Source organism: Quercus lobata, chromosome 6 (assembly GCF_001633185.2).
Source record: "Quercus lobata isolate SW786 chromosome 6, ValleyOak3.0 Primary Assembly, whole genome shotgun sequence".
Classification (NCBI taxonomy): domain Eukaryota; kingdom Viridiplantae; phylum Streptophyta; class Magnoliopsida; order Fagales; family Fagaceae; genus Quercus; species Quercus lobata.
Genome location: NC_044909.1, coordinates 9900007 through 9926527, shown reverse-complemented (window position 1 = coordinate 9926527; position 26521 = coordinate 9900007). Strand labels below are relative to the sequence as shown.

The window sequence follows — 26521 nt, the reverse complement described above, 5'->3', positions numbered from 1 at the left end:
GAGGTCGACAACCTTCTTTTTGGCAGTTTGCTGTTTCAGAAATTTGGCTCCTATAGGGGCTTGGATGTGAACCAACTCGTGGGAAGGAAAGTTCTTTAATCCTAAATATTTGAGGACCCTATGGATGAGAATTGGGAAAAACAAAGCATGCCTCTTATACTTGCTCCTACGCACCTTGACAATGGTTTCGATGAAAAGGGAAGGAAAACAAATGGAACTATTGGTGACGAGGGCGTAAAGCAAGATACACTTGTCTACAGGGATTGTATGGATATGAGAGATAGGGAAAATGTTGTGACAAGCTATCCTAAAGAAGATATAATTAAGCTCAGTCAACTCACTTGAGCTAATACTTCGGCCAGAATCCCGATTGTTTGATCGTCCACAAAGAACATCCATAACATCATCAATACGAGGAGACATAGAGTTTGGATAAGTAGGTGTACAAATTATAGGTACATCAAGGGCTTTAGATACGTGCTCCCTAATTATTGTAAACGGTACACCACGTATGGATGATGCCACCTTGTGACCACTAAGATCCTCATGCACCGATAGATTCGAATAGAATTCTCTAATCAAGTCAGCTGGAGGGGATTGTATGTTTGTACATAGGGACAGCCAATGCCTAGACTGTAGATTCTCACGAACAAAAGGATGCAGTTCCTGTAAATTGATTTTCCTTTCTCCCCAAATTCGCCTACACTTAATCAAGGTTTCAAAGGTTTGCTCATTTTCTGGCGTGAGGATCCTTAATTGATCAAACACCACTTCAGGTTCGGATGCAGCTTTGCATTTTCCCCTCTTAGTCCTCTTCGGACCCATAACTAATCGATGGTTAGTAGTGCAAACACGATCAGCTCACACAAAAACAGAACCAAAATGAAGTTTGAAGCAGAGAACAAAAATTGAAGAGTAACCAGATACCATGTGTAGAAAATCATGCACACAATATACTCTCTAGAGCAGTTTACAACAACACAATGAAAAAACAATATTCTTATTCACGGGTTGTTTAGTTGGTGCAATAATTGTAATGCATTTTGGTCCAAGTCAATAATTTGAAGTTAGAGACCTAGAGTATATAACAGAAGTCTTATTATATAGGAAACATACAAGTGGATTTAGGAACTGACATATTTTCGAAATTCGTAACTACATGTAGTAAGTTTCACCAGCTTCTACAAAAAACAGAAAATAAATTGCACAATATACAGTTCAGACATACAACCAGCATATATCTATACCACACACATATGGAGCCACTGGCAAGTTCATTTTGTGGAAGGAAGACAACCTATGACATAGGCAACCTTACTAACAACAATGCATTTGACTAGCCAAACACCCAATTTCATCACAATCTTCATAGACATAGACATAGAAGTGTGAAGCATCAAAATGCAAAATTTGAGAATAATGCACCAACAATGTGTAATTTCAAGGACAGCAACCATTAAAAGTGTCTTACTATGTAAAATCCTCGACAAATTTGCGCAGGAAATTGTGGGTTCTAGCCGGATGAAGCGAGAGCAATCGAAGATGTAATTTCGGACAGCTGCAAGTTCTGCAGAATTGGGGAAGATTTAATAAAAATGGGTAATAGATTGTAATGTCCGTATAACTCGATTTTCAAGAACTCGAATTACATGCAATCAAATTTTCAGCACAAGGGCTTGCACATAAACCGACTGTCCGTAAATCGAGTTATGTGTAGCACAAATAACAAGAATCCAGTTAATGGTGGAACGGCTTTCTCATAACTCGATGTTGCAGACAACGAGTTAATTTCAAATAACTCGATTATACCTAACTCGAGTTATTTTTCTGGGCCCCCAGATATTTGGACTGGTCTAGATGCAGTCCAAGACAAATCGAAGTTTAAAGGTAGGCCTGCCACAATACTCGATTCTACTTGAATCGAGTTCTGTGCAGTGGACAATCACAAGAATTCAAATTCCTCGAGATTTGGGAAATCGAGTTACGTTGTACACATGGACCCACCCAGCCCATATATTTGGACTGGTCCAGATGCAGTCCAAGAGGAATCCAACTGTATAGGGCTACCTCGCACAAAACCTGACTCCGGTAAAATCGAGTTATTTGCAGTAGAATATCTCAAGAATGCAATTTCTGTGTGTAATGGCTTGCATATAAATAGATACATCATAAAGCGAGTTATTTGCAGAGTTACTCAATTTTGTAGAACTTGAGTTATTTTCACTGGTCTCACCCATAGACCTCTTCTCCCTTAATGTTCCTGTTAGGTGTAATCATTTCTCAACATTAATTTAGTGTGGTATTGACAGTAACAAGTTGACTGGGCTTGTTAATTATGATACCTCAATTCATGTGTCTGATCCTCAATTTCCTTGTACAATATGGTGAAGGTATTGTGCTGAAGCTAACATAAAGAATTGCCGTTCATGATTATTTTTGTGATGTGATGTAAGCATTACCTGCCTTCAATAAGAAATTTGCAGGGCTGCCCTAAATTCTAGTGTCATCATTCTGCCATTTTGGGACTGCTACAAGTAGTCTTCTAAGTTGTTCCAAAAATCATGCGGAGCCTTTTTATTTAATATTTTTTATTTACTTCTTTTTTAGTGGTATGATTTTCAATAAAATGTAAGTTTCACAGTTTTCATGAAAATTTCTTTTTCATGAAAATTTCTTGAGAAAATGGATTTAGAAATAATCCAGACTCATGATTCCTTATGACAATTATAGAATTACTTGCATTTCTGCCGTGTGGATGACCCACTTTCATAAGCAGTTAATGGCAGCAGTTATGACAGGAGTCTGACAGATGTTTGCAGGTTTGTTTAGTTCAAAGATGATGTTTTTTAAATTTTGGTGTCTTGAATGCTTCCGTGTATCCTAAATCTCTCTCCTTTTTTATTTTCCCCTTATATTCATCCTTGCGTTTGCAACACTACTGTTCTTTTGAAGGACTACTGCAACAAAAAAAAAAAATATCATCCATTTTGTGTAGATTTGATTTCAATATAATTTAATTATCTTATCCAGAAGCATGAGTATGCTCTCTCGAATTTTAATGTTTTTGTACATGCAGGGAGCTTGGCATTGGAATAGTTCCATACAGCCCTCTTGGTCGTGGTTTTTTAGCTGGCAAAGGAGCCGTGGAAAATTTGGCTGCAAATAGCGTATTGGTACATATTTCACCAGTATTTTGTGTTATTCATTTGTAAGATACAAAGATTTTTCAGGAAACAATGATATTTTTCTTTGAGCAACGATTCATCAAGTTCATTGAATAAAACAGTACCTATTTTAGTCCTTGCAGTTTACAAGAAGTTCCAATTTCATCTATAACATTTGAAAAATTGCTACCAAGTGAAATTTTGAAAATTTAGCTATCAAGCTTTTCAATTTGCCACATTATATTGATTGACACAATTGATGGATTAACTTCTCACTTATTTTTTAAACATCTAAATTTGCAAACATAAAAAATAATGACTAAAAATTTTAGATTTGGTGTTATTGTATTAAAGTGTTACAATATATACAAAACATACAACAATGTCATCTGAAAAGAACGAAATCCTATAGCAATGACAATGTTGACCCCCCTAAAATAAAATCCAAGAGTCGCCATTCAATGTAATATAATTGAATGACATGCAAAAAGGCCTAAATCCAAACAAAAGCGCAGAAAAAAATATAGCATCACATTCATTTTAAAATACATATGAAAGTTCATCATAGTAATTAAAAATTTTCCAAGAGTGAAACTCTAAACATCACAAAAGTACCCAATCAATAAAGTTGCAAACTGGGATGAACAAAATAGGGATGAATAGTAAAGTTGCAAAGTAAACACACTCTAAACATCACATAATATTATCATCACTTTGCATCCACCCTAACCACTTAGTCTTGGCACTTGAAAATGTGGACGTTTAACACAACACTGTCCCTCATAATCAGCTCAAATATGCAAACATCTGCTACTTGCAAACTATTTTCCCTCACAAATGCAGACCAACCAGCTGATACGACACATGATGAACCCCCACTTCGTTCATAAATATATAGCTTCACAGGCCATAATCGGTCCACAATCTGGAGCTTGACAGGGAGTATACTTGCTTTGGTGTAGTCCTTGGTAAACCCGTCTCTCGGTAAGTAGTTGATAATGTCTTGGGGTAAACTCTGTACAAGGAACAATAATAGATATTTAACAAATATATTCCAGCAACAAGTATCTAATTGATCTACATCTTTTCACCTAAAAACACAAATAAGAAAAAATCATTACCAACAAAATGTCCAGCCACAAGTATCTAGTGTGACAATCTTTCTAATTGATCTATGAAAAATGATAGTTAATGGGAGTTGCATTTCTAAATTACAAAAATATTCCATTTTAGTGAAGCTAAAAGCTTACCGCACGATCCTTGCCATTAACGTAGGATGGAAGCATGATAACAGTGAAAAGGGGATTTTCTGATTTAAAAGCATTGGCTATAACAAGATTTTTAGCTACACCACCGTCTTTCTTAGGATGGGCTGATCTTGAAAGAAGTTGAAAATATGAAGTCATGCACATAAAATTAATAGTAAACATGCAAAACAAATCAACCAGTTGCTTACAAAAGTGTAACATTCAAACCTGAACCCTCTCCCTTATAAAAGTGTTTGATGATTTCAACAGAGCTGTCATCACTCTCATCATCTTCGATCCTATGAACTTGGAGTTCGTCGTCTAAAGTATAGTCTATTTCTGTTGCAGTGGCATCAAATATGAGTACATCAAACTATGAATTTCCTTCATATTTGAAAACCAGCAAGTGCCCCACGGCTACACCATGAGAGCTTGCAAATTCAGACCAACCATTTTGAAACCAAACCCCCCTAGCATGTTGTGTCAACTTGACTTTCCATTTTCTACTATTTGGAATAGTGAGAAAGGCCATATCTGACAGGTCCACTCCAAATTTCTGCACGAACTTATCTGGAATCCGCTGTAAAAAGAATCTCCATAACATAAATGCAGGCTAGGGAAATAAACACATGCAATCAATCCTTATACATAATGCTAGAAAATAAAAGTTTGAATGATGGCAGAATACTTCTTAGTTACAGCCCCCCACCCCCACACAAAAAAGAAAAGAAAATCAAACAAAATAAATTAACAGCCCATGCAACATTGACGTTATATTTAATAGCTATAACCTCAATCTGTCATATTAAGGGCTCGATATTTGACAGTAACAAATCTTATGAATTTTGAAACCAAATTATACAACCTAATCTTATAACCAAAATAACCATCAACAGCTGTCAACATTTTACATTTCTCTGTTGTTGTTGAAATGTAAAAAATTTTGGGGAAATGTTGTATTTTGATATTGTGTCTGTGATTTGGTTTTGGGGTGTTGGGGAAACATTGAAGATGACCCACTTTTGTTTATGGGCAGGATTTGGATTTAGACGTACAAATTTTTGCCACTTAGCCACTTCATAAGTTTGTGAACTCTAAAAAACAAATGATAAAAAGAGTGAACGATTTCTGTATCCTAGTTTGATCCCAAGACACAGTTTTACAGTTTAAATTGAGTTATACATCTGTGGTGACCCTATAAGCCCTATCACATTTTCAAAGAAATGCCATCTGCTCTTGCTCTGTATTTATTTTTCCTCAACCTCTACCATGCGCTTATCCCTGTTTCATTTTTTGTTCATATAAAAGTGTTCGATGCAAAAGTACTCTGTTATGTGACTGTGTTCTTCTTAAAGTGTAACCTACGTATTGCAAAATGAAAGTTTTTTTGACTACATGTAACAAATGTACATTTTTTCAAGAATCACAAATAAAGAAGATGAAGTGTACGAAGTGTATTAGCATATGATTTTCAGAGGAATCTAGTTTATAAATTTGAGCATACTTACAAGCTTTCCTTCCTGAACAGCATTCGGCAGAATAATCTTGAAAAAGTGTGGGGACCGATCAGTAGGACCATCGTCGTTGTCTCTCCGCCATTGAGAAGCCATTGTTCTAGTTCTCCAAACTTTCGCTGAGAAGTTGAACAGTTGCTGCTTCGTACGTTTGAGCACTAAATAGTGGCCTGGTCATACACATAACCCGATTACTATGAAATCGAGTTCTGTGTACTGGGACTAAAAGGAGTCCATGCTGTGCGCAGTGTATCTCAGAGGAATCCATGTTGTGTGTGGTGGTTTGGAAGTAACTCGATATCCTGAACATCAGGTTAAAGTAGAATTACTCGATACTAGAGAAATCGAGTTACATGCGAATAACTCGCTTATACAGAAATCGAGTTAAGATATTTGGACTGGTCCGGAGGCAGTCCAAGAGGAATCTAACTGTAGACAATGTCTTCAACGTATCTCGAAGCTAGAGAAATCGAGTTCTTCTGAACATAACTCGGTAATACGTAAATCGAGTTACGTTGACTGGGCTTCCTGACCCAGCCCAGATAATTGGACTGGTCCAGAGGCAGTCCAAGAGGAATCTAAGTGTAGAAAATGGTCTTCAACGTATCTCGATGCTAGAGATATCGAGTTCTTCTCAACATAACTCGGTAATGACTAAATCGAGTTACGTTGACTGGACTTCCCCACCCAGCCCAGATAATTGGACTGGTCCAGAGGCAGTCCAAGAGGAATCTAAGTGTAGACAATGGTCCTCAACGTATCTCAATTCTAAAGATATCGAGTTCCTTTCAACATAACTCGGTAATAACTAAATCGAGTTACGTTGACTGGGCTTCCCGACCCAGCCCAGATATTTGGACTGGTCCAGAGGCAGTCCAAGAGGAATCTAAGTGTGCACAATGGTCTTCAACGTATCTCGAAGCTATAGATAGCGAGTTCTTCTCGACATAACTCGGTTATAATGAAATCGAGTTACGTTGACTGGGCTTAAACACCCAGTCCAGCTATTTGGACTGGTTCAGATACAGTCCAAGAGGAATCTAACTATGCAGGGTGCTCTCCAACGTAACTCGGTACCCTATAAATCGAGTTATGTTCAATGTAACTTGGATCTAGAGAAATCGAATAACCCAGATACTTGAGAATTGAGAATGGATACAGTCGAAGGGGATTGAAAATGGACTGCAACGTAACTCATTAACTGGAAAATCGAGTTTTATTTAGTATAACCTTTCTACTTCGAATTTTGCTTGCGACTTGCACTGTTCACACCCATTCAGTATTGGCGTGCTTATTCATAGTAAAAGTGGACCTGCTGACAACCATGCTGTGAATAACAAGTCATCCATACAAATGCAGACCAACCACATCCATCAGTAACATTCCCCCATTTGCATTACGCGAATAAAAAAATCATCCATATATACAAGCTTATTTGTAAGTAAAGAGCCTCTATGCATTTAAATCAGTTGATGTACAAAAATAAAAAGTTCAATTTCTGCATTTTAAACATTCTTCACAATTGTAACTTGAAACTTGGACAGCATCCGCCAACAATGGTTTTAGGCAAACATGGAGTCATAGCATTTGAGTGACACCTTCTTTTTGTTCTCTTCAGAAGTTGCCTCCTTTCTGAGGAGTAGCCAACACAGAAATTAGTATACAATCCATGGTAATTAATAAATTGAATTGACAAATATAGAAGAGCATTCAGGCTTGCCTGCTTAAATGAGGAGCATCTACAGTTACACCTTGGCAACAATTACAAATCTGCAGCAAAACATATACAGTTAGGGAAATAGAGACCCCATGAATACTAGAATATGTACACCACAAACAATAAGATTGAAAGAACACCAAAACTGGGACAAAAGACTTGGAATGGTAATATGTAGGAGTTAAGACTAACTGCAACTACTTGAAGAAGTAATCACAAGATTGCCCAAAATGGAGCTAAATTTGATATAATGGTATTACTATCATGGTTCCGATCTACAAATTACTGTCCACATCTTAATTATAACTCATATAATGTAATATCTAAACATGTAAAGAAGAATAACTTATGATACCCTTTTGTTACTATGATTTGTAATTGTTACCTGCTACATAGCACCATGGCTTGTTGAAACCACATTTCGAGTTGGACATGTACGACGGTTATGACCCTCTTGGCGAGACAACCCACACTTCAACTTTGGTCCATTCTCAATCCATAATGAGGTTGGCAACTCCCTATCCTCGTCATCCATCTCATTGCGGATTCTCGTGGACTTTGGCCGACCTTTCTCACGGATCAACCGCTGGTTTGGCATCACGGTTCTCCTTTCTGCTGGCTCCGGCCATTCTAACCTATCTTTTAGTGGTTGGAATATAGGCTCATAGCTGTGATACCGTTCTTCAAGGCGGTAGAAATGATGCATATACTCAGTGGCATCATGGTTGTGTTTGGCACAAACTGCTATCAAGTGGGAACAAGGGATCTTGTTTGCTTCCCATTTGCCGCACGTGCATGTCATGTCTATGAGGGAAACCCTATGGGTGTGATCTCCCCCGCCAGTGTTCAACAGTGAAGACTGTATCTCCACTGTATATAACCGTTGTTGCGCACTCATCCTTCTAACAATATGGAGCTTCACCTTCTCTTGATTTTCCTCGAACTTGTCATAGGCATATTTGCACCACACTTGCCCCTCTTCCAACTTCTCTAGGGTTTTGTTTCGACATTCGTCAAAGTATGAGTTCACCTTGTAAAATGTAAACTTCACCATTGCAGTTATGGGCAAGCTACGTGCGCCCTTAAGTACCCCATTGAAACACTCTGACAGGTTGGTTGTCATTGCCCCATATCGGTGCCCATGGTCATGTACAAGTGTCCACTTTTCTTGATTTACCTCCTTAAGATAGTCGTACGCAGCCGGGTTGACATTCTTGATGCAATCCATGGTGTTCTCAAACTTCCTAACTTGATTCGCAGTTGCTGCGTTCCATACCAAGTTCTTCAACGGCACACTATTGAAGTTAGTGTTAACATTGCTTACTAAATGGCGGAGGCAATACCGGTGATGGGTTAAGGGCGGTTGCAAGTAGCCCCTAGTGGTGTCATCGAAGCATGATTGTATCCCACGATGCCTGTCGGATATTATACACAAATTGGTGCGGTCTGTAACATAGGTCAACAGGCATGCCAAGAACCATCCCCATGTCTCCGTGCTCTCGCTTTCGACAACGGCAAATGCGAGTGGATAAACCTCGTTGTTACCATCTGTTGCCATTGCTATCAACAGCTTTCCTTTGTACTTGCCATAGAGGTGCGTTGCATCTATGCTTATCACCGGCCTGCAATGCCTGAACCCTCTAATACACGGACCGAAAGCCCAAAACGCGGAGTTGAATATACAAGTCCCCGGGACATGGGGGTCACACTTTAATGTGGTCACAGTATCCGGATCTGCATCAGACAATGCAGCTAGAAATCGTGGCAATTCTGCGTACGACTCGTCAAAATCCCCGTAAATACGTGCAACTGCCTTCTGTTTGGCTTCCCAAACCTTGTACATAGTTACATCATGCCCATGCCTTGCATGCAACATACTACGCAAGTCCCTTACCTTTCGGGTTAGGTCTTCCCGTACATACTTCTCAAGTGCAATGGAGATGAACTTTGAATCCATCATCCGCCCATCAGTTGGTAGCTGGAGGGATGAGCAACTATGGGGACCCTTACATGTACTGATAACCCACATCCCGTGCTTCTTGCTGCAATTGGCCCGAATTGACCACAGACATGCCTCATTCTTACACCGCACTACCAGCCTATTGGTGTCAGACTTGATGACCTTGTATTGCTTATTATGCTCCACAGAGTAGAGGGTCAACACATATTGAACAGAGGCTTTATTCTTGAATAGCATCCCCCTTGCTGGGTGGTCACCTTTATGCCAACTTGTAAGATGTCCTGTACCCAATGCAGGTGATGGGTCATTAATATTGTCCCATGTGTTTGATGTGAACCATTCTGGGATAGGAACTGTTGTAAGGCAATCCTCCTCGTTATTTTCGATCAGTGGTACATCTAAGACCTCCGCGTCGTCCACTGGTCCATCAGTATCAATGAACTCTTCATACACATCTCGGCTGGCATCAATATCAATTCCCCCGTCCATATCAGCTTGGACATGCTCATATGTGTGAGTAGACCCTCCCACATCATGTGTATTGGTGGCGCCCACCACTTGGTGTTGTCCAAATGATCAACCGCACTACATGGTTGATTATTGTAGGGGAAAGGCGTGGCATAGGCAAAGGGAGGATGCACGTCAACCGACAATGAGTGTGGCTCTTCCACCCCACTGGCATGCTGTGAACTTGCACTACCATGGAACCCAACAGCCTCAACAGTTACATACAAGTCGGACGCTATGAACTGGGGGGTCCGCTTAATCACTGCCCACATCATGTCCACGTCAGCATCGCAACCCAACGGATTTGAGTTGTAGACAACCTGAGTACTCACAAGTATCTGGGGGGCACGGTACACAATGGATATCTTATGTGACTCCTTGTCCAACCGTAGAGCTTCCATTATCTTCCGGTGCATTTTTCTCAAGTGTGTTCCCCATTTCAACTCAATGAACTTCTGCTTCACTGACTCGCCTTTATAGGACAGCCCATGCAAGTCATGGAAATACTGTTCCCCATCATAGTAAACGTAGAAGCAGTGACGACCCATGCCAGACCTGGATAAGGACAATTAATTGTGGTTATCATGCAGAAGATAGGGGGTTATGTTAATGCAACAGTAATTAATCTTTTACAGATGCACTATGATGCTATCCTAATTATAGGTGTACACACTTGATTCGTTTGGACACAAACATTGGCCTTTTAGGGGAGACGTGCCACAACAAAGAATCAGGGTGTTTGTAATATCGCTTGGTAAGGATGCAATATGGAGTAGGAAAATGCAAACATGGTCAGCAAAACTTGTTCACCTCGCAGGCTTTCTTTTTCAGAACCCACACAGTAAAGCCTTTCAGAACTGAAAGAGCCATACAATTTAAACCTCAGTATACATTACACATCATTGTTAATATGTATGAATGAATGCATATGTCATCATATGAATTCACCGTACAATGTTTGTTTATATATATGTTTATTTAGAATGATTATATACATATTTCCCAAAAGAATTCTCAAAAATAATTATTATATACATTACTATATAAAACTCGACATATTTAGGAACAATATGTATACAATGTCACTATCACACACACACACACACACATAAGATTATTCTCACATAAGTCATAATAGTACTGTTATCTAATTAATCGTTTCTTGGACAATTTTTTCCAGGATTTTCAATGTATTAACAGTTTTTGCAATTCCTAACAAAATGTTTCAAAAAATTGGTGCCCTAAGCACATACATTATATGTAAACATACCTATACATGTGTGTGTGTATATATATATATATATACATGTGATCATATATGGGTAGGTAGCTTTGTTTATATTTACATATATTTGCATATACATAGGGACATACATGTATATATATATATATATATGTGTGTGTGTGTGTATGTGTGTGTATATATATATACATATATTTGGGAATGCCACATATACATCTTATGATATGGGTAAGTACGTTTGTCTATATATACATATATCTATACATACATACATTTATGTATATATATACACACACATAATGTCAGAATGGTTGTAGAAAGCAATCCAAATTATAAGTTGTAATGTAAGTCAATCCATTTATAAGTAGTTATGTAAGTGAATATATACCTGTCAGGGAAGATATGCCAAAACAAAGAAGAAGGGGACCACAGCAACAGCACGCCTGGTGAGGATGCAATAATGACAAGGAAAATGGCAGAAGAGTTAGCAAACTTTGTTCACCTCATAGGCTTTCTTTTTCAGAGACCAGACAGTGAAGGTTTTCAACACAGATAGAGCCAGACACGTGCATGGATTCTGAAATGTGGGGAGGGGGACAACATGACTCGATATTAAGGAAATCGATTTTATATAAAACTCGATACCACATAAATCGAGTTACTGTTGACAAGACATATTGAAATGACGGAGTTTCAGAAACTCGGTTAATAAGAAGTCGAGTTACATGTAACTCCGCATGCTATAACTCGATTTCTATAGAATCGAGTTTTAGCCCCATTTCCTCTACAAAAGCCCACTTCACACGTTAGAAGGTGCAACCACATTCTAGTGCAAAGAATTCCCACCATTACGTTTTTGTAGAGCAGGATGGGACGAACCTATGTTGTGTTTAACGGTCGTGTTCCAGGCATATACGACAGTTGGCTAGATGCGAGTAGACAAGTTCATAAATTCCCAAACGCCAATCACAAATCATATAAAGATCGAAGGGAAGCCGAAGCTGCATACATGGAGTATTTGCATGGTAATGGTATGGGCGTGCATGGTGGTGCGTTTACATCATGGGAAACTCCAAACATATCAACCTCAACTCCACCTAGCACTTCTCAAAGCGAAGGAACCAACTATGGCAGTGGAGACATTAGGCACACTTTGTTAAGGTATCAGTTGGAAGTTGCCATTGAGGAGCGTGACCACGCAAGGAGGATCGCAACGTTGAGTGCAAACATGTTGAAGGAAGTGGTGGCTCATGTTGTGGGGGATGATGAAGTTGATGCACCCACAAGACAACGTACGGATGCATGAATGCAAAAGTACGACTTTTTGTTGTGGTATTTAGTAAGATATGTATACTTGCAAGTAACTACTTTCATGTGTGCTTTAAGTAGAAGTGTCATCGTTTTCCAATTGTTTCACTGGCAGATATGTATATATGGAAAAATAACCTTATTATTTTTGTTTTTGGACTACTTTGGTCTTATTCGGTCCATTTTATCTACTTTGGTCTAATTCGGTCCACTGTGGTTTCTAGGAAAATCGGTGTACTACATTCTATTTACTCTATTTGATCCTATTCAATCAGCTTTGGTCGTACCCCGTCTATTTGATTCACTGCAGTCCATTATTGTGTAGTTACAAAATACTAGATCAGCCTATACACAATGAGCCACGATTAACGAATGTACATGACGTAAAAAACAACAATGAATTGCATAACCTCTACATGAACGATTTGGAAATCCTCCTCGTTGGAGGATTCACTGCAATCCATACCAATGAAAGAAAATTCAAAGTTTAAAAAAGATAGGATTGGAATTATTCATACATGATAAATCGTCCAACATTAGAAAATTATCTAAATTCTTCAAGTCAATTTTGAAAATTTTAATAGCCACAATATAGAAAGTCCAGAACAAAATGACCATGAATAAAAATTGACACCAACCAACTAAAAAAACAAATAACACAGCTATATAAAGGTTCTTGAATCCCAAACACAGTAAATAAAACCCTAAAATTATGATGTACCTTGTAATATTATTCTGAATTAGAAAAAAAATGAACACTTAAAATTTCAAAGTTACGTAAAAAGTGAACATTACATGGAATACTATAGGTTTCAATAGATACATTACTATATCTTCCCTCTAGCTAGCTCCATTGGACAAAACAGGTTCATCTCTATGAGAGTGGTCTTGCCACTGCCAATTCTGCCAACAATACGTATTTTGTGCCCTTCCTCAAATGTGCAACTGATCCCCCTTAGAACAAGTGCATCAGCCTATATTTGATCTGTTTTATCAATGATATATAAAGCCATATTATAAAGCCAAATTTGAAGCAAATAACACAACTCTCAATCATGTGAAGATAAATACAAAACCAGTCAGATTGGTAATGAATGCCAAAGCATTAGTCCGCTTAGATAAAGTCCGGAAGAGCAACTTCAAATCAAGAATCAATCTTACTTCTGTCAAAAGTGCAAGCATTCCTTTCCCACCAAATACTCCACAGGAGACAAAGAGGGATCATCATGTCTAAATTTTTTAGCAATCAAACCATGTAAAGCACTAAACATATGAGGATTACCCATGTCAACAGTTTGGTCAATTAATCCATGTAGATCAGAAGTCTTTTTAAATGCTTCTTCCACTTCTAACTTATAGGAAGCTCAAAGAAAATATGTTTGATGATCACCAAACAGACATGTAAGAAGAAAATTTTACAGCATCGTTAGTTTGCAAAATCTACAATTATTTTCATTCCCATATGATTTCAACACATTGCAGATAAGGATATATATATATATATAAAGCACAATGAAGGCAAATAAATGGAAAAAATACCTGTATGCCCAACAAAAGTATGTGTACATTTGCTTCCTCTCCAAAGTTTTAAAGTTGTATCACTTGAACCTAAAATCATGATAGCATAAAAATGAACCCCATAAGTTCATAGTGAAAGACATAGTTGGATCTATGCATTCCAATCTGATGTAACCAGTTCCAACTACCAACAAAATCTAAAACAATATCTAGTAGAACAGTCATCTACTGAATCATATTATACCTGTAACAAGCTCGCCTGAAGGCAGCTTTATGAGTGCTTGGATTGCTGCCTTATGAGCCTCCCAGGATTCTGAAGGTTGGCCACTTCTCCAACGTCTTAATGTGCTGTAGTGAAGGAGACATTAGATACTAACCGAAAATTATTGAGAAAAATGCATATATCTTTGTAAGCATAGATAATAATTCAAACCCAAAAAACGGCAATACACAAACAATAAAAGTAACATTCAAACAGTATGCAAATTTTTTAAATACACATTTATTACAGGGGAAGGGGGGGTTCGAACCCTAAATGTCTCCGTCGAAAATACCAAGAAATACCATTTGACCTAAAAGTCATTGTAACCTCAATTTAACACCCATATACATATTATAAAGCCAACTTTGAAGCAAATAACTCAACTCTCAATCATGTGAAGATAAATACAAAACCAGTCAGATTGGTAATGAATTCCCGACGGTGGTTTTGTTTTCAACCTTGCATATCAGATTTTCCACCGTGCAAATCAAACCACCAATCTTGAGGCCAACTAAACCACTTTCTTGAATTACATAAATGTAAAATCAAACACATATCATCATATAAGTATCTCTCAAAACTACAAACAAAATTCAACAAAACAAGCCTATCGTGCAAATGCAATAATTATAGGAGTGTGCTCTGATGGTGTGAGTAACCATCGTACAACACTAAGAGTGAGCAGCTTTAAATCCTATTACTTTTCCAACCAGAATAGAAAACACACTCAATTACTTTTTAATTTTTTAACGGATACCATGCCCTCAAGATAATCATTAGGCTGTTTCATTCTGAGTTCAAGCAATGAACGCCTCCATCATTTCATTAAAGCAAATGATGGAGAAGATTTGATTCATTGGCCAATGACACACACAACATATATATATATATATATATATATATATACTGAAAATCATAAAATAAGAAAGCTAATTGATGAAAAAATCAATAATCAAATAAATGTTTCTCATTGGGTTCCCAAATTGCTACCAAAATGAAAGCTAATATATACAATGATAAATAACAATTACAAACCCCAAGGAGCGAAAGGAACAAAACATGCACACATAACTAAGATTTTTGCCGTTTTCATCTTTGGGTAAGTTATATTGTGAGCTGCTCTAGAACTCAAAAAAAAAAAAATATAAATTCTATTCTCCAAAGTTCCTAGTAACGAACTTGTAATCAAATGTACACAGATCTAATCATTCTAGAGAGGAGGGGATTTAAAGGAGATTAAAAATAAGAAAATGGGAAGGAGGATGTACCAATCTAGGAATTTTATGGAAGGCGAATCAGAAAATTAGGAGAGAGACACATACCTAGCCAAGCATTGTAGAGACTCGGATAAATGATTTGCTACAAAGGAGTTGGTTCTGCCATTGATCCGCATAAACTTCGTCATCAAACTCTTTTATAGAAAGTATCAAATTACTTCTTCTTGCTTATCAACAATACCACACATTTGTTTCTCACAAAAAGAAAAAAAAGAAAAAAAAAATTACTCTCTTACAACCCACTTTACTGTAGCTAACAACATACAAAAACAGAAGAAAGTTTGGCTTCAAATGAATACCAATCCAGACATTTGTCAAATTGCAATCAAAACTCCAAGTGCAGAAAAACTTCCTAATACATCAATAAATACAATACGCCTTATAGGTTTTCTCCAAAATATCAATTTCTTGACAACAAACACATTGACAGCCAGTATTCTCCCCAAGCAATGATCCAGAAATAGATGCACAGCCACCAAGATTCTCCCCAATTAGTAGAACATTTTGCATGCTTATTCCAGTCACCTATACACATGAAGAATAAGCACACAAGGACAATCCGGCTCAATGGCCTTTTCGTGTCCACCATTGCAGTTAGGTCTAAAAAAAAATACGACTTTAGAAGAAAAGTGAAACGTAACTATGCAGTCACCTATAGGCAGGAAGTATAAGCATACACTAAGGCATTTAATGATCTTTTCGTTTCCGCCCATATGCCCTGACAGGTCTAATCTTACCTGTTTCATAAGACACAACAGCATAATTAAATTAACATAATCAATGAAATGCACAATACAAGTAGCTCAAGAAGATGGGAAGTGTAGACGAAGTACATACCATCACCAGTCCCGCAATCGGGAGCATGCGCAGGCGGGCGTCGCGATCTCCGCAAAGCCTCCACCGGCTCAATGTCCTCAGCCGGTATCTGCTCAATCTATACAGCCTCTCCGTGGGGGGTTTGAGATGGAGCTGACATGGTGGGGTCCACATGCACTAGAGGTGGGGTGGGCATGCCTGGTGTGGGGACAAATATGCATCCACCATCATGGGCAGATCCACTGAAAACTGGAGGCGACATACGAGGAGGGCCCTCAAAGTCCGTGCTAGCACCATGGGATGTAGTGTGGGCTGGAACAGTGCCCTGATGATCGACGCCATGGGATGGCCCAGCACCATCGCCAGGCGTGCATCGCGGTGTCCTGCCGTCGTCATCAGACAGTACCCAATCAGTGCCAAGTCATGCCTCTTCTGCACCCGACTCATTCCCTTCCTCATAGATGGGAGCCGACTCGGTCGTACGGCTTCGACCAGCTTGACCACCTCCATGATGTCCACCCCCATGAGACCCACCACGTTGCCCGCCACGAACTGGGGCCTGTGTACCAATGTCAACTGCTTCTGCAAGCGCATTCGCCAATTTAAGTCGGCCTAGCTCCTCCACAAGCTCTAGTGTAAATGTAAGGTCAGTGTGCATATCAGAACCTTCATCGCACCTTTGTATAGACCTAATCATCGTCCGAACCTACAAAACAAGGGCGTCATAAAAGCAAGAACGCAAGTATGATGCAAAACTTGGATAAATCTGTTCCAAAATCAAAAGAGAAAGTAGAAAACATAGCTAATGAAATCCTTATATTACTTATAATTATGAAGCATCTTAAAAAAGACAGTGTATAAAAATAGGGGTTGGCCCCCCCCTGTGCAAAAATTTATAGTTCCAACCCAACACTCAGGAATTTTCAGTTTCCTGTTATGTTTATCGCTATGCAATCTAAACATTGAGATGATACTTCTAAAAAACACGTATAGTTGGTTGTACATAAGTTCAATCTTAGCATAAGTGAAAATATCAGAATTTCACTTCTGTATCTAGGCTTCACTTCTGTATCTAGGCTTCACCAGATTTACAACTCCATTAATATCACATTGCAATCAGGACACATATTTTGAAGTTATTATTTCCTAACGTACATACCCAAATCAAATGAATTGAAAATATCAAACGCGAGCTTCAAGTTTCAATTAAGGGAAGTACCAAAAACTTAGAACATATATCATACTTGAATCTAGTATAAATGCACATCTCCTTGCTGCATACTTGCAAGATTTTAAATGACCTTTAAGCTGTTGGGAATTGCATTCTACCAACAGTTTAGTGAGGGACTTCCCAATCCTAGAGGTAATATCTATCAAGGAATATGTAATACATTAATCAGTCCTGGAGGAAAGGCTATCTAAACTATCATGAAATGTGAATTTATCACTACTACACAGAGTTGCACCATCCATTTTAAAGTACAAGCCAACCAAAAACAAAAAAAAAATAAACAAAAAATAAAATAAAATACAATAAAACCCAACCTAACCCACCCTTTTTAAAAGTTGAATGTAATTATATGAACAAAGGTGTGGTCATCATTAGTCATTGCCCATTAACCATTCCTCATGCAAACAAATTGGATCAAGACAAATTCAGTTTGTTATGAACAACTTAAATCATGCAGTATTTTGACTTTAAAACATAATGACATGTCATGCAGTATTTTTTGACTTTAAAACAAAATGACAGAGAAACTTATAGAGATGTAACAACGATAATTATTGTGGACTTTGGCATGCATGATAAAGCTGCTGAGAATATTTAATCGAACAATGGTTTCATCCATAAAATAGGAATTGTTGCCTCACCATGAGTTCCCAATACGCAGACTCTGGTGTTATGTACTACCTTGTGTGGCGATTGTACCACATCATGTACTCAACGAGATACGTATCATCACCGTCTAGGAGATCGGACCCGCGAACTACATTCACTCGGTTGGCCCATTGCCAAATAAAGGGATCATGTTCTACCTCCCAATTCTTCTCCCATTTACCCTGAAGGGATATCTTGTGAAGGGTAGTCGACGTATCCACGACACTTGGAACTGGTTGCTTCATCCCAAACTGACGGAGGACTCGCTCAAGATGATGCCACTCCACTATCCAAAAGAATATCAACGGCACCTCGGCCCTCCAAATATGCTGCCCAACAGTGCAATACACAGGTAGGGAGCCTAGCGTATGCGTGTATGGCTCCCATACAATCTGCATAAGTGGATTATGTTTGTGATAGTGAGACATCATACTAATTTAACATTATGTTTGTGATATGTAATATGCAAAGCATGGAATTTCTTGCTTCTAGTCGTACACAAAATCTTCAGGGATTATTGGGCAGAAAGTAAAAGAACAACAAAATTGACCTGTAAAAAATATTAAAAGATCTAGGTTGTTCATGTCCACCATTTTCAGCCCCATGTTCATATGCTGGACAGGGTTCAAAGCTAACTGACACCATCAAATACTAGGGTTTTCAATCTGAACCAAACTTAGAGGAGGGTACTAGAGCATCCTTATGGCTATAAGATGAATTCAAGTTGATGATTTCGCAAAATCTTTTTATCGTAATAGAAATATTGTGCTACATTAATTGCATTAGTCATTAACAATGTTTCAATGAATGAGAACAAAATGACTATTAATCATTGTAACACTAAAGTAACTGTACTTAATTTGCTCTTGAAGCTATAAAAAATATGGAGGGAAGACATATATAAGGTCTACTGAAGACATTGCATTTCAAGTAGCACTTTATATTGCAAGAAATGGAAGCTATGTAAATTATTACATGGTATAATCCTCATCAAATACTGTTATTATATTTCTATGTAAATATATATATTTCTTATAAATTTTAGTGTTGGAAATTACGTAAGCCTTTTAGTTATCTCAAACTAATCATGTCAATGTCTAAAATTACATTCCTCTTGAAGAATATGGTGAGTAGCATATTTTGCACGCTTCTAAAATTATATGAATAAAGTATTCGTTAATAATCCATAGCTTTTAATAATTTTAGGACTATTAAGGCAGCTAAAGTGGGGACAACTTCAGGAGTTGCATGTTGCAATTAAATTGTGCTCTCCAACTTTGGTGCAAGGAGCACGAACTAACTTTTCATTTAGGTCAACAACAAGAGGTAATGTGTCAAGCGTCTTTATGTTTTCTCATATATCACTGATTAACAATTATTTGTTTCTTTAAACTTAGGCCATTGTTTTCCAAGAAGACAATCGAGGCTGTGCATATTCAAAATATACCACTTGAATATGTAAATCGAAGTCAAACAGTATTCTACTAGACTGTAAAAATATAACCTTCAATTCAGTAAAGGTAATTTATAACTTACAATGTAACAATGTTTTTTGCATCACAATAACAATGTTTGTAATCTTGGATACCCCTATGTTAGAAGAAGAAATACTAAATTGTCTACTTATTAGGCAGAGCAATAACTATGGTTTTAAGCTCATAACATTTTATTAATTAATTACAAACTGTACAAGCTTAATTACAAACCGTACAAGCTTAAATTTTATTTGTTTAATCAAATTTGTAGCATATATTGAGACTATATGCAAAAACAACCGACTAAAGTAGAGCGTGATAGTAAGAACAAGCAATTGTACATATGAAACTTCTAGCCAAGAGAGTTCAATCGTACCTATGAAACTTATATCTATGCCCAAATGGAGCTCACACACTAAAACCACCTGCAGCACCAGTGGCACCAATGAATTGTAAAGAGCTTAGATTGACATTGACTACCTATGAAAACACCATCAACTAGAACATCCCAAACGGATGTTTAGATAACATAAAAGTTTATATTAACCTTAGATGGTCACTTAATACTAAATATTGCTATGTTCTGTCACAGGGGTAGTGAAATGCATAAACTCCAAACATTAGTAAGTTTTTGAAGGCAAAGCAACAATTGAGACTATCTTGGGTGCTCACTCTGGCATCCTAAACAACCCCAAATCTCACAAAGGGTTTAACCTATACCCTGGACTCTCGAGTTCCTAGTGGGGGGGCACTAATGGCTTTGTATTTTGGAAATTTCACAGTGTGGACCCAAGCAATGACAACCATCCAGCATTGGACAAGGACAAGCTATGGCAATGGCTTAGCCTATGGTCACTCTATGACATTCAAGGCAGAGTAACTCCATCCTTTAGTTTGCTTAATTTCAAATTTCAATGAAAGCCAGAGAAGTGATCATGTGTTTTACTGGCCAATGATCAATAATGTCATCATTCCCTCTATTTCTGTACTTAGGCCAAAAATGCAAATTGGGGTTATATTTTTGCTCTCATGTCATGATTACACAATAATTAGATAAAATTTTCGTAGTTTAACATTTGCAGCTTTCCCAACGTTCTAAATTTAAAGAATTTTATCATTTTATGAGATTTAACAGCCAACTATATTACAACAGTGAAGAGAAGCTCTAACTCAGCAAATGTAATTCAACGAAAATCTGGAATATAATTGTGGTAATATCTAAGTCAAACACCAAAACTATAGCAAATCCAGAAGGTGTGAAATATTAATAAGCTTCAACAGTTCTAAAAAAAAATTATATTTTAAAGATTTAATATTGAAGTATAACAACTATCAAAGATTCAAACTCTCTCTAAAAGAATTATGAGCACAAGTCTGGGCTAACCTGTTGAGCAAGACTCCAAAACGCATGTAAAGAAGCAGAAAGTGCAAAAACAACGAAGAAGACAGTGAAGCAGAATTCACGCAAGGATTAGGGAAAGAAAAAAATTTGGACCATTTCTCGATTTATGCGTGTCATCCTTGCACAGGGGCCATGCGTTTTGAAAATATCATTTGTATTCTAATATGACTTGATTCCCTTGTTCTGAAAAGACCCATATTTGTCAAGTTTATAGTAGGAAATTTGTTGTTTAGAATTTAATTGATATCTTCTACGTTTACAATCATTCGCCTTATATAAAGTCTTAAGAAATATAGTTTTGAAATTTTTTAGTTCATTTTCATAGCAGGCTAAAAGTTCTATTTTCTCGTGTTAAATAGGTTGAAACGGTGTATAATGACATAATCAGAAAATGAACACAAACTTTTGATTCAGTTAGTAGCTGGAAAGAATTTAAAGATGTCATCGTCAGTTTCGAAGATGCATCATTAAAATCAAATGAATTACTTGAGCACACAAATACAACCAAAGACAAATCTGATTATCTTTGGTATACTCTTAGGTAAATTCATTTCTCATTGAATTATAACCAATTACATAATCCAATATGTGCGTCTTCTCTTCATTGCATCAGCTTAATGACATTTGTAACAATTGGTGGAGTTTTTGTTTTTTGGTTGCAACACAAGTTTGAACTCACTGTCTTGCACTAAACCAAGACTTCATGCTCAATCTTTTGCGCATGTTGCACATGCTTCAAACATCTTGGAAAAGGGACAATTTATTCTGTGTTTTTTTTTTTTCTTTTTTCGGTGTAAATCACAAACGTTTCCGTACATAATGAAGAATATAGCCAAATTCTACTTTATATATATATGACTAAATTTATATATAACTCATTGATTTAACCCAACTTAACTTGAGTCATGTGAGTTGGGTTGCATTGGAAAAAACCCTTCAATCCAACCCAATTTGGAAAGAACCCTTTGATTTAACATTCAAGAATTTTTTACTTTTGTTTTACTTTATGTAAGGACGAGCAAGTATTCATGCAGGTGCTACAAATGGAAGTTCTAATGTGAAGTACTTCACGATGGACATTCCAATTGAGTTAAATGATGGGATGGAAATCCAAGTATCAAACAAAATGATGGGATGGTATTATGAAATCAACTCATTCCTACAACAATCCAAGAATTCCTAATAAAATAAAAATTGAGGGAAATGAAAATAAAAGCATGTGCGGTGCATTTGAGGGAAACGTGCTCGGCCCGTAGTCATAAGAATTGAGGGAAACGTGGTCATAAGAATTCAAACTAAATTAACCGAATACCTGCTCGGCCCGTAGTGTAGCCAGTGACGCCCGGTACGCAGCAAGGACGTGTGTGGCATGCTCTGCGGTGCATTTTGGCCCGCTCCACCTACCAAACATGGGGTACAAATGCTCATTACTGAACCTTACATTTAACAAACTTTGCTTTTATATTTCACATCCATATACTAAGCATTGATAAGTTTCTTTTGTTTGTTAGTTTGGCATATTTTTAATTATATGAAAGAGACAAATAACGAGAACTCAATGAACGTACCTAATGGCAAGGGGCCCTGAGTGCACTGGCGGTAGAGGCAGCCTCACAACAGGGCATAATTGTGGGAACCTTGAATAGGCCTATAGCTGCACCAACAAGAGTGCTCCTCCAATCTGCATCGCATCCTTCTTCGGTGCACCACAAAGTTGCCTATACAGCCAGGCCAATGCTGCACTACCCTAGCTATACCGTCTCGCATTGCTGACTGGGTTGAGCAACTGTAGAGGCACCAGTGAGACCCGGTCCGCAGACCTGTCCATGAACAAGAGGCCCCCCATCCATACAAGTAGGTGGTAGCGGGCATGTTGCTGCACGACTTCGTCAGCAGCGTCCGCAGCTAAGGGATCGGCAAACTGTGCATCAAGCCAGGTGTATCTTATCCTCACCCCAGCAAGGGTAGACTTGTTTGAGTTTGGTATCGGGGGTGGAGGTTTATGGCCCAACAACTGTTCGCACAGCTGACTCCATTGGTAGTCTGTCTTCCCAGTGACAGGCAACCCATCCACCGGAAGCCCCAGCATCACCTCCATATCTTGCAAGGTGATACCCATTTCTCCATGGGGTAAGTGGAACGTGTGCGTCTCCGGACGCCACCACTCAACCAACGCCGTGATCAAGGCGTGGTCGACCTCCATATCAGGAACCTTGAATAAACCAGTCAACCCTGCTGCATCTATGTGTTGCATGATACGTGGATCTAGCCCACCCTGTGGCAATACACATTTACGGCGTCGAACCTTTATCATGCCAGGCGCCTCCTACACACGGACGAGTATTGTGTTAGGAGATTAAACACGAGGTAATTATAAAACAAAAATGTATTAATAATACTACTACATACCTCGTCAGTGACGCACCTCCAAAGCGGACTTGACCGATGATTCGGCTGCTGGGCCAACTGGGTATCCACATTGGGTCCAGGCCGCACTCTATCTAGTGCCTGCATATCTGACATGGCAGCAAATACATTGTTAGCAATTTTCTAACAAGTAAACCACAATTAATATAAAATAAAAAGCATAGATTCAGTAAGACATTATATTTTGAGCACAAGATTTTCAACATCACTTCTTAAATAAATAAGAACTTGCCATAAAAAAATTTATTTCAAAACTATTTAAATCACTTCTTAAAGCTTAGGATAATTATTAATTAACTATTTATGAAAATATAAGTTATAACACTACTCGATTTGCCAAAACCCCTCATCAAAACCCCAAGCACATTTGAACTCATTAATGAGAAAATCATCATTGCAGCATATAAAAGACAACAAAATTCTCATCTTCATTATTAAATTTACTACTTTCTTAAGTTTCAACAAAATAATCAAAATCCCACACAAAACGTAACCTAACATTAACCAACATCAGAAAATATTTCAGAGAGAGAGGACCGTACCTGTAATCAGCGGCGGCGGGAACCAACGACGACTGATGGAGACTCGAGGAAGAGTGGGGAAGCCTGATCGCAGAGCGAGAGAGACAGAGTGTGGAGAGAGAGTGATGGCAGAGAGCGAGGGAAAGAGAGTGTACAGGGAGAGCGAGTGACTGAATAGCGTTGTGAGACGTTAGGGTCCTATTGATTCAAATCGCTGAAAAAAAATCGATTTCCAGTTTCCCGAGTTATGAACGTCTACACAAACATTTTTTTATTGGGAAAAATTCGAAGGGTCAGACTAACTCGATCATACAAATATCGAGTTATTCATTAAAACTCGATTTCTCTATTGTCGAGTTACAAAAGAGGGGCAATTCCCTATTTAGTTTCAGAAAGAGGGCAAACGAATGTTTAATTTCCCAAAAAAGGGTATTTGCCCATTTTCTCCAAATCATAACTTACTGAGGTAGCAAATTATGATTGGTGCAACATAATTTGTTTAGACATATTATTGACATCACTTTTATTATATACAAATCACAATACACCACCTTAACAATCGTGGGAAAGAAATTATGAATTTGATAGGATATGAGAGAGCACAAGCAACTATTACAATAAGAAACATCATAACAATAGTTGACCAATGTTTTGTCTGATGCAATGGGGTACAATGGAAATGGAGTATGGGGGTGTGGTTTTTTAATATTTTTAATATATGGGTTTAGGATTGCCATATATATCTTGATATATTTTATAATAATTTATATATTTATTTAGAGGTAGGTTCAAATTATACTTTGATTCCTTCCTTTTTTTTTTAATAATTTTTTTAATGAAAAATACTTTAATTCATAATTAAACTTTATATGAGTTACACATTTTTAGAATATAGATTGTTTGAGAGATCTAAATAAGTTACAAATGATTAGTGGTATGCAACCAACCCACTAACTTGCCAAAACTAACCCAACCCAACCTGTTGAGTTGGTGTCGGTTTTTAGAGGTGAGTGGGTTGGTTTGGGTTATTAAATTTTTTTTAATAGTGGGTTGGGTTGGGTTTAGGTCATAACAACCACAACCCGCCTAACCCAACCCAACCCACCTATATATTTAAATTATAAATTATATATATTCAATATATATTTAAGACTATATTATGTAATTAATAATTTGTTTATTTAAAATTTTTCCCTACTCAGCTTTTCCTATATAAAACTCAATTACCTTGTAAACCCTAACAATTTTATTTCTCTCTTTGCCACCACCCACTCCCACTCTTTCTCTCAACTCTTATTTGTTTATAATTGAGTTGGGATACTAGTTTATGTATATTTTGTTTATTAACTAATACTACAAAAAACTGGACCTGTAGTGGCGTTTCCTATAGTGGCGGTTACAAACGCCACAATTGTACCATGACTATAGACTTATAGTGGCGTTTTACAAAAAAGCTACTATAAGTCTATACCCTATTGTGGCTTTTGCAAAACACTGTTATATGCCATTTTTTATTATTATATATTTTTAATTAAGCTATAACAGCATTTCAAAATGCCACTATAGCTCCATGCCCTATAGTGGCGTTTTTAAAACACTGCTATAGATCCTTATATATATATATATATATATATATTTTATAAAAAAATTGGCTATAGCAGTGTTTTAAAATGCCATTATTGATCCATATCCTATAAAGGAGTTTTTAAAATGCTTCTATAGGCCCTTATTTAAAAAAAAAAAAAATTGGCTACAATAGCGTTTCAAAATGCCACTATAACCAAAAACTACTAACACAAAAATTTTGATTACCAAAAATTAATTTTTGTTAATCAATTTTTTTTTAATTTTTAAAATTTGAAAGATTAAAAAAAAAAAAAAAAACTACAAACACAAGCCCAGCAAATTCAAAATAAAACACAAACCTAGAAAATTCAAAATCAAACACAACATGCCCACAATACAAACACTGCTCTGAAATACAAGAACATAGACACATCTTTTTTAGAGAAACCAACCCAAATCTAGCGCACAGTCTATTGTTTCACATACCAATACGCAGAGCTACCTGCCTAAACAATCAAAAACAATGAAATTCCACATATTGCTATTAATACTAGTATAAATTTTTTTCCCGTGTTTGATGTTTGAGGCCCTGAGCCATTGCCTTTCCAGGAAAAAAAAAAAAATCCACTACTTTCATCTCTGTTTAAAACACAAGATGAAAAAAGAAAAAAAAAATGAAGAACAAATTGAAATAGAAGCAGCCAAGAAAGAAACAATA

The 26521-nt window shown here is 37.3% G+C and overlaps 2 protein-coding genes, 1 long non-coding RNA gene and 1 pseudogene across 3 annotated transcripts; all 4 read right to left on the bottom strand.

The window, feature by feature from the left end:
* Nucleotides 1–3897: 3897 nt before the first annotated feature.
* LOC115949804 (B3 domain-containing transcription factor VRN1-like) lies at nucleotides 3898–6021 on the bottom strand. Its single transcript, XM_031067080.1, has 5 exons — nucleotides 5920–6021; nucleotides 4862–4991; nucleotides 4640–4750; nucleotides 4415–4536; nucleotides 3898–4179 (listed from the first exon to the last, which is right to left on the bottom strand). Exons 1-5 carry the CDS (start codon nucleotides 6019–6021, stop codon nucleotides 3898–3900), a joined length of 747 nt encoding a protein of 248 aa, XP_030922940.1.
* Nucleotides 6022–8030: 2009 nt separating this feature from the next.
* Nucleotides 8031–10657, bottom strand: LOC115949803. The gene is made up of 2 exons (XM_031067079.1): nucleotides 10158–10657; nucleotides 8031–10062 (listed from the first exon to the last, which is right to left on the bottom strand). Exons 1-2 carry the CDS (start codon nucleotides 10655–10657, stop codon nucleotides 8031–8033), a joined length of 2532 nt encoding a protein of 843 aa, XP_030922939.1.
* A 3521-nt stretch (nucleotides 10658–14178) lies between these two features.
* LOC115994180 lies at nucleotides 14179–15851 on the bottom strand. The gene is made up of 3 exons (XR_004093144.1): nucleotides 15763–15851; nucleotides 14423–14526; nucleotides 14179–14268 (listed from the first exon to the last, which is right to left on the bottom strand). It is a non-coding gene; the product is annotated as an uncharacterized LOC115994180 (long non-coding RNA).
* Nucleotides 15852–21370: 5519 nt separating this feature from the next.
* On the bottom strand, nucleotides 21371–21481 carry LOC115951119 (annotated as a pseudogene).
* Nucleotides 21482–26521: the final 5040 nt, after the last annotated feature.

What these genes read in the sequence shown, in the direction of transcription:
- LOC115949804 (XM_031067080.1), bottom strand. Translation starts at nt 6,021, where the DNA reads ATGGCTTCTCAATGGCGGAGAGACAACGACGATGGTCCTACTGATCGG. An exon ending in CTGTTCAGGAAGGAAAGCTT is followed by an intron (nt 4,992 to 5,919) that starts GTAAGTATGCTC and finishes TTCTTTTTACAG; the next exon opens with CGGATTCCAGATAAGTTCGT. An exon ending in TTATAAGGGAGAGGGTTCAG is followed by an intron (nt 4,537 to 4,639) that starts GTTTGAATGTTA and finishes TTTCAAGATCAG; the next exon opens with CCCATCCTAAGAAAGACGGT.
- LOC115949803 (XM_031067079.1), bottom strand. Translation starts at nt 10,657, where the DNA reads ATGGGTCGTCACTGCTTCTACGTTTACTATGATGGGGAACAGTATTTC. An exon ending in CATTTGGACAACACCAAGTG is followed by an intron (nt 10,063 to 10,157) that starts GTGGGCGCCACC and finishes TATTGATGCCAG; the next exon opens with CCGAGATGTGTATGAAGAGT.